We start from the raw sequence: 14,244 nt of genomic DNA, 5'->3' as shown, positions 1-14,244 counted from the left end.
ACGCTATTATGATAAAGTGCCTGAGGTGACATTCGTTTGAATAGGAGCTCTGGCAGGCCTCAGGAAGATCGGTTCAATACGCATTAAGATTTCAAGATTCTCATAAATTGTTGGTATATTCCAATTCCCACCTCCTACACCGCCTCCAACTATTTTCCTCTGATTGGTTCAGTTAATGTTGAAGGACTCCCATTTTAGCCATTGATGGTTTAGTTATTTAGGCAGCCTACCAGAGAGGGCTTCCTTGTTGTCCCAGCCTTCCTTGAATATTGATTGGCTAAACAACAGTCCCTTACCGCGATTCTGGGAAGGGTAGTCATTCTGTTAAAAGAGAACTGGGCAATCGATCGGAAGGAGAAACCACAAATCCCGAGATACCTTGGGACCAGGAAAATGAGAAGCGGCTGCGCACTGCGGTGAAGGGGCTGGTTCGTTTATATAAGGCGAGGAAACGCGCTCGGAGTAGCAGTTGAGAACTGGCGGCGCTTGAGTAAGGGAGGAAAGCGGTGGAAGGAGGGGTGGGGTTAACTGCAGGGAGGGAGAGATTCGAACTTTGGGTGTGCGTGGAGGAGTCATCCTTCTCTCATTTAGTTAACTCTTTCCTCTCCGAAGTGGAAACCATTTTTAACTCGTTCGGGACTGGAGAATTTTTAATAGCTGAAGCTTGGGATAGAAATATTTTTCAAGCGATTTTTGAGGTCCAAATTGTTGAGAAAAAAAGAAGAACTGTTACATACTCAGACTCTTGGCACTGGAACTGCCTTCAGCTTTTTCGTACCTGAACTGTTAACCCTTGATTGTGTGGATTTGGACATTTAACATTTATCACCTGCGCTGGAGTGAGAACCCTGCTGCTTAACTCTTCAGTGAGTGGCCTTTTGTCTCTCGTATCTTCATTTTTTAAATATAATTATTGTTACAAGGCGTTTTAAGGACATACTGGCTCTGTTGCGGTGGCTCCTTCTTTAGCTGGAACTTTTTTTTTGCTTTTAATCTTTTTATACTTTGAGATGTGCAACTTTTCTACTGTGTGAGAAACAGGAGAAGTAGAGACTACAGGAAAAAACCGGATACTTCCACACTTCCCAGAAGGTAATGAACATTTAAAGACTATTGATGACCAAGACACCTTGCCGGTCTTTCTTTTCCTGCAAAGTTTAATGTTTGTAACAGTCTAGAAATTTAAGAAAGAACAAGAAAGGCTTCCAGATTAATACTCCTGATAACTATTCTGCGATTAAGCAGTAAGAGTTCTGTAAAGGCTTGCAAGTTGGGCTGAAGTGTTAAAAGTATTTTTTTTCTCAGAACTTGTGAAGCTGGCATTCCCAACCCCATCGCAAGGCACTGTCGGCTAATTAAATTCTCCCTCCTTCAAGAGAGGAGGGAGTCAACCCCTCGGACTTAGTAGCCAACAATCTTTTTCGGACTGAGGAAATCGCTAAAAGCACCAGCTATGGCTGATGCTGCCCTCTCTGCCAATCTGAGGCAACAGCCTAATGGCAAAACAACTTTTTCCCCCTGCAGGGATGCAGGTGGAGGAGATAGTGGTGGAGGGGGACCTTTTGTTGGATCTCCACCCACTAACCAGGAACTGCTCCAAGGAAGAGAGATTGCCGATAGATGGCAATCAAGAGAGGTGGTTAAGCAGGATGGCAGGCCGGTCAGTACTGATGTTTCCTTCCCTGGTATAGATTTCACAGTTCCTGTGGTTGGAGGAAGCCAAAGTCTGGGTACCCCAGAGATTAATCAGATTGAGGACCAGACATTTGGGGTGGCTGCAGACATCCAAGATGCAGGAGATGAAGAACAGCCAGACCTACAGGAGCAGGGATACTGTGGGCCTGTTGACCAGAGTTGCAGATCCCAGTCTGGTGAAGAAGAGGAAAAACAGTTGGGCAAAAAGAAACATAGAAGGCGCCCTTCAAAGAAGAAGAAACATTGGAAGCCTTATTACAAACTCAGCTGGGAAGAGAAGAAGAAGTTTGATGAGAAGCAGAGTCAACGGGCTTCCAGGATGCGGGCAGAGATGTTTGCTAAAGGACAGCCTGTTGCACCATACAATACCACACAGTTTTTGATGGAGGATCATGATCAAGAAGAACCAGATTTGAAAACAAGCCTTTACCCCAAAAGATCTGCCACCAAGTCAGATGAAACCAGTGAGGAAGACTTTGTGGAAGAGGAGGATGGGGGTAGTGATGGGATGGGAGGGGATGGTACAGAATTCCTTCAGAAGGATTTTTCAGAGACATATGAGAGATATCATGTAGAGAGCCTACAGAATATGAGCAAACAGGAGTTGATCAAGGAATATTTGGAGTTGGAGAAGTGTCTTTCCAAAATGGAGGACGAGAACAATCGCCTACAGATGGAGAACAAGAAATTTACAGGGGACTCAACAGAGGACCCCAGGGTAAGTCAGTTAGTACAGGAACTGGACAGGTTGAGAGCTGAGAACCAGAAACTCTTGAAAGAAAAGGAACTTGGCAGAGAACAGGAGAACAATTTCTCTAAACTGGGAGAATGAAACTGAACATTTTCTGAGGACATAAGTGGAATTGGACAGAAACCATCCCAAGATGCTGTATTCATATTGTGGGGTGCACATGTGTGTGTGTGTGTGTGTGTGCGCGCGCGCGCACACACACACACACATAGAAACAGGACTTTTATGTGATTTAATCAGAATAAATTCACAATCTTACACTGTTTTTGAAGATAGTTCTAATATAGTGCGTGCTCTTTTTTTAATTATGTGTAATCAAGGGGTTTGGGATTTGTTTTTTAAAATAAGAACACAGAATATCCAGCATTCCTAGGGGGAAAAAATCTAAAAGTTCATCGGATTCATATGAAACAGAATTTGTGATCCTTATAAAGGAGAGACATTGGTGAAGAGGGACTGGGGCATGGGAAGGAACATGTAAAATAGTCACATTCTGGGGGGGAAAGGCTACCCAGATACATGAAAAGAATTTAAATAAATAAGGTCATGTCAGCATAATTATTCTGGTGTGATTTCTAGAAAAATAATTCAAAATATTTTCTTTTGGCAGAGAATATTGTGAATAATTTTTCCAGGCAACTCACTTTAAAGGAATATGAATTGGAAAGGATGGATTATTCTAAGCCATTGTGTGGTTGGTCTAATAGAAGACCAAAGAAAAACATCCACAGTCCAAATTTACTATATTTACTAGAGCATTCTTTATTTGTTATATGTTTTATAATTATGGGGTGGGTGGAGGGGGGTGAGCTGCCAAAGCAAGTTACTTTGTTTAACTACTCTGTTTGGCTCCACAATAAACCTGCATGGTAAGTCTCTGTTTCCATCTTTATACTTTAGAGTCAGAGGATGGGCAGGTGTGACCTGCCCAAGGCAGTAGAGGTGGAGCTTTCAAATCCTATTGCCTAACTGCTGTTTTCTGTCACTGAAAATGTTGAATAGAGATATTGCTTGCTTTTTATCCATAAATTATTTTGCTGCTTTAATAAGTAATTATAGATAACACTTGAGGAGAAGGAAATGGCAAATCACCTTTCTCTTTTTTAAAAATTCAGGCTTTAGTTTGGATAGGATAAGATGACTTTGCTGTGCTATTCAACTTTGTAATTTAGATCAACAGCCAAAAAAGCAGTTTTCCAGTGGCCATCCCAGTTAATAGCTTGCAATGCTTTTTCTTTGTGTTCATTTTGCTGGCCAAATTGATATAGCCATTTATCTTACCAAACATGTTTTGCCAGATATTCTGTCTTTATCTTAGTTTGGTAGCCTTAGCTCACTTTCTTCAACTATCTGGACAGTTCATCTATATAGGAAGCCTAATTCCCCCCCCCCCCAAGATCATGGTGATACAGATAAAAGAGGATCATGTGTACATGCAGACATTATGAAAGTTTCTGATATGATATTATGCATCAGGCAGCCTAGTGTAATCTGGTTATAGGAATCATAATCTTAAAAGAATCATTTTCTATTAGAACTGTCAGCTGAAACTGATGGGACTGAAATCTAAGCAATCGTAGGATCTGTCACAGTTATGATAGCTTCTTTCAATGCAACTCCCACTTGAAATTGAGAATTGCTTTCAAATAAACATGGATAAGTTCTTACTTGTGTAGCCTCTTTATCCAAGCTATCAACTGGACAGGTTTTTTTTAGTGTTAAATATTAAGGAAAGTGGGATCCTTTTGTGTTCCCAACACTATTCCATTAATTCTGCAAAAGCAAGTTATCGTTTTGATGAATTCAATCTACAAAAATATGGGAGGGAATTGAGTGAATACAGACTTCTGCCTTTACCACAAAACTTGTATTTCATTTTACTCTATTGTGGTGCACACATAGTCTTGGTATATATAATGCTGTTCAATTTCATAGTATATAGTATTTTATATTTTTCTTTCCTCCTAATAATTGCCCCTCCTTATTTTTTTAAAAAAGAAATGTCTTTAGTAGTACATTAGACAAGTTTGTTTAGATAATAATATGTAAATATTTTATGGCTTGTCTTATAAATCTCTGTCATCCTCTAAAAAATAGACAAGGTAAATTTTAAAGCCAATATAAAACAAAATTAGTGATCCTTAAGTGGTCAGCCTTAACCTGACCATTAAGATATGTAAGGAACAAAGCAAGTCTTCATTTTCTGTGGAATAGAAGGGCCAATACTGAGGGGCACTGTGACAGAAAAAAGGCCTCACTTCATGCCTACCAGTCTGATCTCTCTGGGAGAGAATCTAGAAAGGAGCTGTACCTGTAAATTATGGGCTAATATTCAAACCCCCTAACAATTAGAAATACTCAACGATTAAGACAACAGGCAGCATTCAGTTTAATTGTGAAAATGAGTTCATATGGCAAGGAGGCAGGCATGGACTTGTCTGGAGGGCATTCTAGATTTCTTAACCAAAATGCAGAGCTCTCTGCAGTGATTAGACAGACTCCATGTTTTAGAGTTGTATTGGCTACTAAAACCTTTCTGCATTAACAGATTAAAATGAGCTGCTGATTGGTCTGCTCTTTGATTCAACTGGAGTCCCAGAATTATATGATGGGCCATGGTTATTTCAGGTTGTAGATACATTTTAGTTCAAGACCTTATTTTCTGAAGCCATTTCAATCATTAGTTCTCCCCTTCTTCATTTGTCCCATGGATACTTTCCTTACCCTGCTACTTTCCACTGTTCACTTTTCCCTTTCATCAGCCAAGTTGGTTGAGGATTGTCTTAATTCCTCTCCCCCCCCCCCCACCTAGGGAAGATAAGACACAGTTGGGTGGTTGGTCTACTCCACAAGTGAAGCTTGAAAGAAAAAAACAGCCTTCTGAAGGCCAAAGTCTATAAATCAAACTTACTGCTCTGTAGTGGAGGCTGAGATATCTGAGGATTCATTCTTAGAAAATGGGAGGAGGTTGATTAAGACGGGGACTTGGCAGTTTTTGGAAGGGGCTTTCCAGCCACTGTCAGAAGATAGACTCATCCAGGTTTGGGGGAAATGAAAAAGCAGCTCTCTGCTTTGTTTGAGGGAGGATGTTTTTAGGAATGGGTGTAATGTCATCCAAACCCCTTCAGCTGCCAAACTGCAGGAAGGGTGAAACTTCCAACTGTGATACCAGAGAGAAGTCTTGAATTTTTAGTTTGTGCCTTCTAGAATAAAATGCTGCTTGTCTCTCTACTCCAAGGCAACAGATGATAGAGCTCTTCTGAAAGGAAGTGGTCTGGCTGATTACATACCTTATAGGTGGAAGCCAGGCAAAATAACTTGCTATTTCATTCAGAAATACCCAATCTGGGTTTGAAATCATAATCCATTTTTTTCTATATCCTTGATTTTCAATAATTTATAAAAGGTAGCATTTTTTTCTCAGCCCAACTTTTTCTGGTGTAAAATATATGAATAAATATGTTTCACAACTGCAGAAACTATAGAGTTGTATGTAACTCTTAACTCCTGCTTAGTTAAGAGTCAGTGTGGATCTGGCAATAGTTTTGTTGTTGCTGAATTTTTTTCCTTCTGGGGATTGGCAAAATTTTGTCCATAGCAAAACTTTTGTGCCTTTCAGCATGTAGGAATTCAAATATTAAATTTATGATTAAAAATCCTCACATACAAGGAGTCTAGACATTTTTCTTTCTAATCGCAGCAACAAATAGTCTGATAAAGTGTGTTTGTGTAGTTATCTGCAATCTTTTGGGATCTTTTTTTTTCTGACTAAGGTAAAAGGCATTTGACATAACATTTGAGTTCATTTAAAATTCTTCTATTTGCAAGTAAAATGTAAGAAGGAAGTTTTACTCAAATTTCTCAATGTTCTTCTCTTAAAGGAAATAGTGGTTTTTGACTAATAAACACTTGAATTACACCATAGCCACATCTTAAAACACAGTGAATGGTATCAGCATTTTATAAGTTACTCCAATACCAGCTCCCTGGAAGCTAAACAGGTTTAATAATAAATTCATGGGACAGTTTTTTGTCATGAAATGGTGCTGCTTACAAAAGCCAATGAGCTGGCAAGCTTTATGATATTTTTTATATCAATAAACATACGTTTTACAAGTATAGTAAGACATTATTTTCATATTCTTATGATTAAAGAAACAATTTTGCTGAAATAAATTGAAATAGATTTGAATATTTTTATCAAAATTATATGACCTGCATAATTATTACACTTAATTGTAAATGTGTACAATATAGTTTGAATTTGAAAATGCTGCTTTATCAGGCTTATCCTAATCCAGTTATTAGAGATAAGATATCCAAGATGGGAGTTATGTGAAACTGATGGGAGTGAGTTGGCACCATGCACTTACTGTAAACAAAGGCAATATTTTATTTCTTAATGTGCAAAAGCACATAATCTGAGTAGTCTACCTCCTAATCCTATTTCTATAAACTGTAAAAGCAAAGAGGCAAATACCTGCAGCATGGATATGCTTCACTCATTACTGTTCAGGCTAATAGTTCATCTCTTCCTTTTGCATAGTCTGAACACCAGCTGGGCTCTAAGAAGCCCAAGTGGCATCAAGTACAGAAGCCTCCCCAACCTGGGTTTGCAGAAATCTAGACAACTATATATCAAGAAAATGATACAGAAAAAAGCAAAATCTCTGGTGCTAACTTGTACTTATCTGGTTATCTGCTGTTGAAGTACTTCTTAACCTTGGCAACTTTAAGAGGTATGGACTTCAAGTCCCAGAATTCCCTACTAGCATCCCAGGGAATTCTTAAAGTTGCCAGGACTGAGAAACACTGTGCTACTGTATCAGTGGTACTGATGCAAAATGTGGTGTGGCAGTTTTATTCCCACTGTGAAAGACATTACAGTGAGGGGGGAAAGTATTTGATCTCCTGCTGGTTTTGTACATTGGCTCACAGACAAAGAAATGATCAGTCTATAATTTTAATGGTAGGTTTATTTTAACAGTGAGAGACAGAATAACAACAAAAACATTCCAGAAAAATGCATTTCAAAAAAGTTATAAATTGATTTTCATTTTAATGAGTGAAATGATAGATCCTCTATCAATCAGCAAGATTTCTTGCTCCCATGTGTTTTTTATATAGGTAACGAGCAGAGATTAGGAGCACTCTGTTAAATGGAGTGCTTTTAATCTCAGCTTGTTACCTGTATAAAAGACACCTGTCCACAGAAGCAATCAATCAATCAAATTCCAAACTCTCCACCATGGCCAAGACAAAAGAGCTGTCCAAGGATGTCAGGGACAAGATTGTAGACCTACACAAGGCTAGAATGGGCTACAAGACTATTGCCAAGCAGCTTGGTGAGAAGGTGACAGCAGTTGGTATAATTATTCGCAAATGGAAGAAACACAAAATAACTGTCAATCTCCCTCAGTCTGGAGCTGTATGCAAGATCTCACCTTGTGGAGTTTCGATGATCATGAAAACAGTGAGGCATCAACTCAACTCGCCGTATTTGGAGGAGGAGGAATGCTGCCTATGACCCCAAGAACACCATCCCCACCGTCAAACATGGAGGTGGAAACATTATGCTTTGGGTGTGTTTTTCTGCTAAGGGGACAGGATAAGTTCACCGCATCAAAGGGATGATGGACGTGGCCATATACCATCAAATCTTGGGTGAGAACCTCCTTCCCTCAGCCAGGGCATTGAAAATGGGTCGTGGATGGGTATTCCAGCCTGACAATGACCAAAACACATGGCCAAGGCCACAAAGGAGTGGTTCGAGAAGAAACACATTAAGATCCTGGAATGGCCTAGCCAGTCTCCAGACCTTAGCCCCATAGAAAATCTGTGGAGGGAGCTGAAGGTTCGAGCTGCCAAATGTCAGCCTTGAAACCTTAATGACTTGGAGAGAATCTGCAAAGAGGAGTGGGAGAAAATCCCTCCTGAGATGTGTGCAAACCTGGTGGCCAACTATAAGAAATGTCTGACTTCTGTGATTGCCAACAAGGGTTTTGCCACCAAGTACTAAGTCATGTTTTGCAAAAGGGTCAAATACTTATTTCACTCATTAAAATACAAATCAATTTATAACTTTTGAAAAGCATTTTTCTGGATTTTTTGTTGTTCTATCTCTCACTGTTAAAATTAATCTACCATTAAAATTATAGACTCATCATTTCTTTGTCAATGGGCAAACATACAAAATCAGCAGGGGATCAAATACTTTTTCCCTCACTGTAATTCTATAACTGTTAAGTTTGTTTGACGTAAACTTACAGCTGTAGGATTACTTCTGAGCACTGATGGCTATGAAAGTGCTATCTAACAACAACACAAACCTTGGACAGTATAAACCTGTCTGCCTGCTTCTTGAAATATGTTGCAGGGCACAGTACAAACTGCTGTTTTTGACCTTTAAAGCTTTTAAGGCCTCAGCTCAAGTCTCCATGATAGTCTCCCCACTTTAAGCTTTCCTGCTCAGTGCAATTATAATCTGAAACCTGGAAGAAAATATACATATTTTTTGAAATTAAACACGTGGCAGCCAAAGATTGGACCTTTTTCAGTGGCAATGCCTATTCTGAAAGCTCCTTCTGAAAATATTTGCATGCCAGGTTTAGTATGTTCCCTGCAGGTGTCCTCCCATGCTTAATAATCTAATCCATGGGTGTCAAACTTGCGACGTCACGCGACATATCGCAACTTTTTTCCCATTGCCAGCAATAGTGTGGGCGCGGTTTTGTTGTGATGCATCCAGCCCATGGACTGGCAGTTTGACACCATAGCTGATATTTCTGACTATTAGTAGTAGATCAATTATATATTGCTTAGCTGCTCTGAAGCTCTGTGCAAAAATAAAATGAAAAAATATTTGAAATATTTCCATTCATGTTTTTTTAAATAGAACCCTACTCCATGTAGTAATTGAGTTCATCAAAGAGAAAGCAAATATCCAGTTGATCCAGTTTATCAAAAGTAGTAAGAATGCCTTTAAAAAAATGTGAGCCATATACAAAGCAATACAAAAAGTAAAATATATGTAACGCTTGGGATAGCTCTCACATCACAGTTGCATGAAGAAAATAGCAAGTCAATACCACTCTTGCAAATACTATACAAACTATGGGTATCTTATCAGGCAAATCTACCATTGGAATCTTTCAGCTCTCTTTGTTAACAACGTTTTCAAGAAAAGTAGAGACAGGCCTATCTATTTGGTATATCAAAAACTAGAGTTTTAATTTTGGCAAAAAAAAGTACCAGAAAGCAACTATTCTCTCTTGTTATAAGGGCCATTAAACAGAAGACTTAAGATGTAACATGTCACCATCAAAAGAATGGTATGCAAATCTCTTCAAAGGGCTCCACCTACCAGAGTCTGCATGTCACCTCAAACACAGCATTTCCCAATTGAAGTCTGGGAGTCACATCCATAGCTAGGAACCATCAATTGAGAATCAACTAAGCCATGTACATTTGAATGTGAAGCTGTCTTTTCTCTTTCTAATAACTCATTTTTAGGAGAAAAAGTGAGCAAAGAGCAGACAGGAAGGCATGCCAGGAAAGAAAAAGCCCCAGGATTAGCCCTTAACTAAGTTCCATCCCTGTTTTTCCCTCTATCTCTGAATTACACTTCCATGTATGGTGTATGCCACTCAAAATAACTTCTTGAGAGGGGTAATGATAGAAATCATTTTTTTTAAATGTACGCATTCAAATTTGGCAAGGGTAGGGAATATGTTGCTTCCCATACATTGAGGAACTGCAACACCCAGCATTCCTTATTATTTGCCGTGTGAGCTGGTCTTCTGGGAGATGTAGTTAACAACACCTGAAAGGTCACAGGTTCTTTATCATTCATGTGAACTATGTATGCACAATGTACTGATACTTGACTAATTGAAATGTGTTTTGAGGTGCCCAAAGTTTTGACTTCACATGACAGATTTGATCATAAACCTTAAAGGCCTTGGTTTATTTAGCCAATGTATAAGGCTAAAATGTGGTTAACTTCTTCATGGTCCAATACTCAGTATGACTCTGGTAAGAGGTGGTCTGATTAAACCGCTATAATGATTCACATTTTAGGTTTACTTGTAGACAGTAGGAATTGCTGTTGAGCTACAGTTCCAAGCCCACATAGTGAGGTGGTATCTAGAGGATCACTGGTGCTTCATCTGCATTTACCATTCTAATCGACTTGCCTTTCCACAAGTAGATGCTTAAGCTTCTATATGTTTTTATTCAAAACTGCTGTTTTTCACCCAGCTCTGATTGCTGCATTACCCAACTCTTGGCAGTCCAAAAGTTACCTGATTACAAGTAATCCTCAACCTACAGCTGTAATGGAATCTTCCCATTATGATGATATGTTGTGATGGTCATAAATTATCCTGTGTTTGTGACTTTTTTGCGGCAGTCATAAAGTGAATGCCACAGTTGTTAAGATTGTACTATGTTTTTGTGGTGGGCATTAAGTAAATGCTGTTAAATGAATGCTGCAGTTATTAAGTGAACCAATGATTCACTATGGGTGTGGTTTTGCCAAAAACCAGAAATGTTGGTTTTCAGCAAAACTGTTGTAAAAACATGATCATGTGACCATGGGACACTGCAAACGGTCATAAATGCAGCTTTGTTTCCAAACTCCTGAAATCAACAGTCCTATGACTGTTGAGGGGGGCCTGACTGTCAGAACTGGGTTGTAAGCCCCCTTTTGGGGGGGGGCATCAGAATTTTGACAGTCCCTATGGGGCCAGTCGTAAGTCAAGGACTACTTGTACACATTCTGTTCTCAACAACATGACAATTGGTTAAGAAAATTAGGCACTATACCTAATATTAGGGGAAGGATCAGTGAACACTGGAGTTCAAGTTGAAAAGAAACGTTGCAGATGTCATCTTCTACCAATACTCCTTACCTATTGCTTTCCTCAAAAAAGCTTATTTCCTAAGCAAAGGACCATGGCAAGGACATTCAGTATTGGGAAAATTTACATATTTTTAAAAATAAGCAACCATGTAAGAAAATATTAGCACTGCCAATTTATGGGTACATTTTTATTTTTTTTAAGCAACATTCAAATGAAGGGTGGAAGTTTTTCCTGGCACAGAGACAGCGGAAAGTCTTCCTGCTTAAGTTGGCAAGAAAATTTCTGTTAAAAACAGAGGAGCAATGTCTGGAAAAATAAAACTTGGCAACCAGGAAATCAATCAAAATTCTATATTGTGTACATTTGCATAATGCTGAGAATTGTTAGTGATTAAAGATCTGAGGCTTTTGACTGCAAAACACAGTACTTACATGCCTTGAAAAAAAAAAAAACCAAGGTTTTGGTATATTTGCCAAGCCATCTTCCTTAGATACAAAAATTCCATGAATTAAAGTGGAAATCTCTTGATATAAAATGCTGCATTTCTAGAATATCAGGTAATCCCCTTATTCCTGCTGATCAGAGGATTGTGCAAAATGAAATTCAGATTACTAGAGTTAACTAGGTAGGGACTCCTGCATACAGGTTTTCAGAGATGATTGTTATAAAAATATTGTTTCCAGTAATTTGTAACTGCTCCATCAGTCTAGCTGTCTCTCTCCTATCTAAAACAATAGCTCTTGAGAACAGCATTGAAATCTTCCCTTGTAACCCCAGTTCAGATGGCTGATTGAAATCTAATTAGATCTAGCAAGGTTTTCTTATTTTGCATTCAATATAAATATACTTGATATAAAAGAATCCAGGGAAAAGAAAATAAATTATTGATTCTTCAAAACAAATGACGGTAGCGATTCAGGTAAAAGTACATCCCTGAGACACAATTTATTTACTTTTCCTCCTGTATCCCAATAACAGAAACCTGATGCGTATAGTCAATTAAAATATTAAAAAGTAAAGCTATGAAAACCAACATTGGGAACTACACAAATGACAAAAATTGAAAGAAATGATAATTATATTAGTGTTCTCCTCCCTGTCCCTGACTGATCTTAAGCTACTTTTGTACATTGAGCTAACCCAGTATTTCTCAATCTTAACAACTTTAAGACAGGTGGACTTCAGCTCCCAGAATTCCCTAGCCAGCCATACTGGCTGAGGATTTCTGGGAATTAAAATCCACCTGTCTTAAAGTTGTCAAGTTTGAGAAACTCTGAGCTACCATTGCTAACCAATCCCCGAAAGTGAGTCATAGTGTGCCACTGACAATCTTGCTCTCCTGATTATGATCCTGGGATGAAAGAAAGCTCTATGATTTATTACATTTCTGATCCACCTTATCTTCCTGGATAGTGTGCTGGTCACTTAAAAAATGCAGTCTGGAACCAATAGTTGTATGAGACAATAAAACACAGTATAAAAACTAACAGCATCAATAGCAAATGCAGAAGATAAAAGGACAAGAACAAGTAATAAATGCCACAGATGAAATCACAATAAAAGCAGCAGGGAAACAGCCTTTCAGATCTATAAAACTGGTTCCTAAAACACCTGAGGAAAGGAAACTAGGTTCATTCTCAGTAAGGCTGTAATGCAGGAATGAGGCAAGCTTGTTTGAGGATTTAATGCATACATCATCAATCAGGCACCTTACAACTAATTTTTACTTCCAGAAATCCCATGTCTGAATTAACTGAGATTTCCAAGGGTACATCCCAACAGATCTCCTATGTTTGGTCTTCCTTATAATGTCTAATATAATACCAAAGAAAAACAGTTTGATTTTCTAAGGCACCAGGAATAAAACTATAAGTTCTATTTCCACCTTAGGTATGAAAGCCAGTGGGTGACCTTGGGCCAGTCACTGTCTCTCTCTCTCACCCTCTCTCAGTCCAAGTCACTTCATCACAGAATTATTTTTATGGGGAAAATAGGAGGAGAAAGGCATGCTCGCTGCCTTGAGTTATTTATGAAAATAATAAAGATGGGATTAAAAAACCCTAAAAATATTTTTTTAAAAAAGGCAAGTCTCTGTTAGGTTGAACTCCACCTCTGTGGCTAGCTGCATGCTTTCATGCTCTTTTCTTCACCTGAATGGCACAAAAGTGATTCGCTACCAACTTCTCTCAGAATGGATTTCCCATAAGAGTTTGCAGAACTGGAATTTTCTTGGCAATTATGAGTCTGCTTGCCTTCTCTAGATCAGCCATGGCTTGGTGTAATCCAGTATCTGAACATTTTTACCCACCAATAATTTAAAAAATATTCACTTCTCCAAATCAGTATCTCCATTTCTCTCGATTCAGGGTTTGCAGCATTTCCTAACCTTGTTTTTTGCCTTAGAGGTAAACCAGATTTCAGGTCACTGCTGGCTTAGTTACAAATGCCTGTACTTTTTGTGGCCAGCAAATGTAAAATGACAGAATTCCTATCAGGCAACTTCTTAAGTTGCTTTTTTTTTTCTAGCCACAGTTTGTTCTGAAACTGGACTATTAATACTATTTTCCCCTTTCCTCCTTTCTACTGATTTTGGACAGCCTTTCCAAATCTGGAGCCTAAATGGACTGGGACTTCATGAATCCTACCAGTTCTAACCCATCTTGAAGTTGGAGAGGTGTAGGAGGAGCAACGAAGCACAATGTTATATGTCATGAATATTCCGATGCATTTTTCTGTAGATTGTTAGTCTTCCCTAATAACCTGCAGCTTGAGCATGGAGGTTGTAATTCAACTGAGAAAGTAACAAGGGAGAGAAGGTTGCTAGTCCTTTACACAAGGCTGCTATGAATTATTGTTCAGGAAAAACAAACCACCATGATGGTTCTCTCATATCATTCAGGGAGTTTATACTTGTTTCAAGAACCCATTTCAATC

The 14,244-nt window shown here is 38.7% G+C and overlaps 1 protein-coding gene across 1 annotated transcript; it reads left to right on the top strand.

Moving 5' to 3' along the window:
• Window positions 1-466: 466 nt before the first annotated feature.
• Window positions 467-6,115, top strand: HEXIM1 (HEXIM P-TEFb complex subunit 1). Its single transcript, XM_039331409.1, has one exon. It carries the CDS (start codon window positions 1,454-1,456, stop codon window positions 2,525-2,527), a length of 1,074 nt encoding a protein of 357 aa, XP_039187343.1. The 5' UTR covers window positions 467-1,453; the 3' UTR covers window positions 2,528-6,115.
• Window positions 6,116-14,244: the final 8,129 nt, after the last annotated feature.

The sequence above is a fragment of the Crotalus tigris genome, unplaced genomic scaffold, assembly GCF_016545835.1.
Source record: "Crotalus tigris isolate CLP2741 ecotype Arizona unplaced genomic scaffold, ASM1654583v1 scf7180000024437.13266115, whole genome shotgun sequence".
Taxonomy (NCBI): Eukaryota; Metazoa; Chordata; class Lepidosauria; order Squamata; family Viperidae; genus Crotalus; species Crotalus tigris.
Note: the sequence above shows the minus strand (reverse complement) of the source record. Positions and strands in the feature narration are given on the sequence as shown.

Excerpts from the sequence above, each read along its gene's own strand:
- HEXIM1 (XM_039331409.1), top strand. The coding sequence starts at position 1,454 with ATGGCTGATGCTGCCCTCTCTGCCAATCTGAGGCAACAGCCTAATGGC.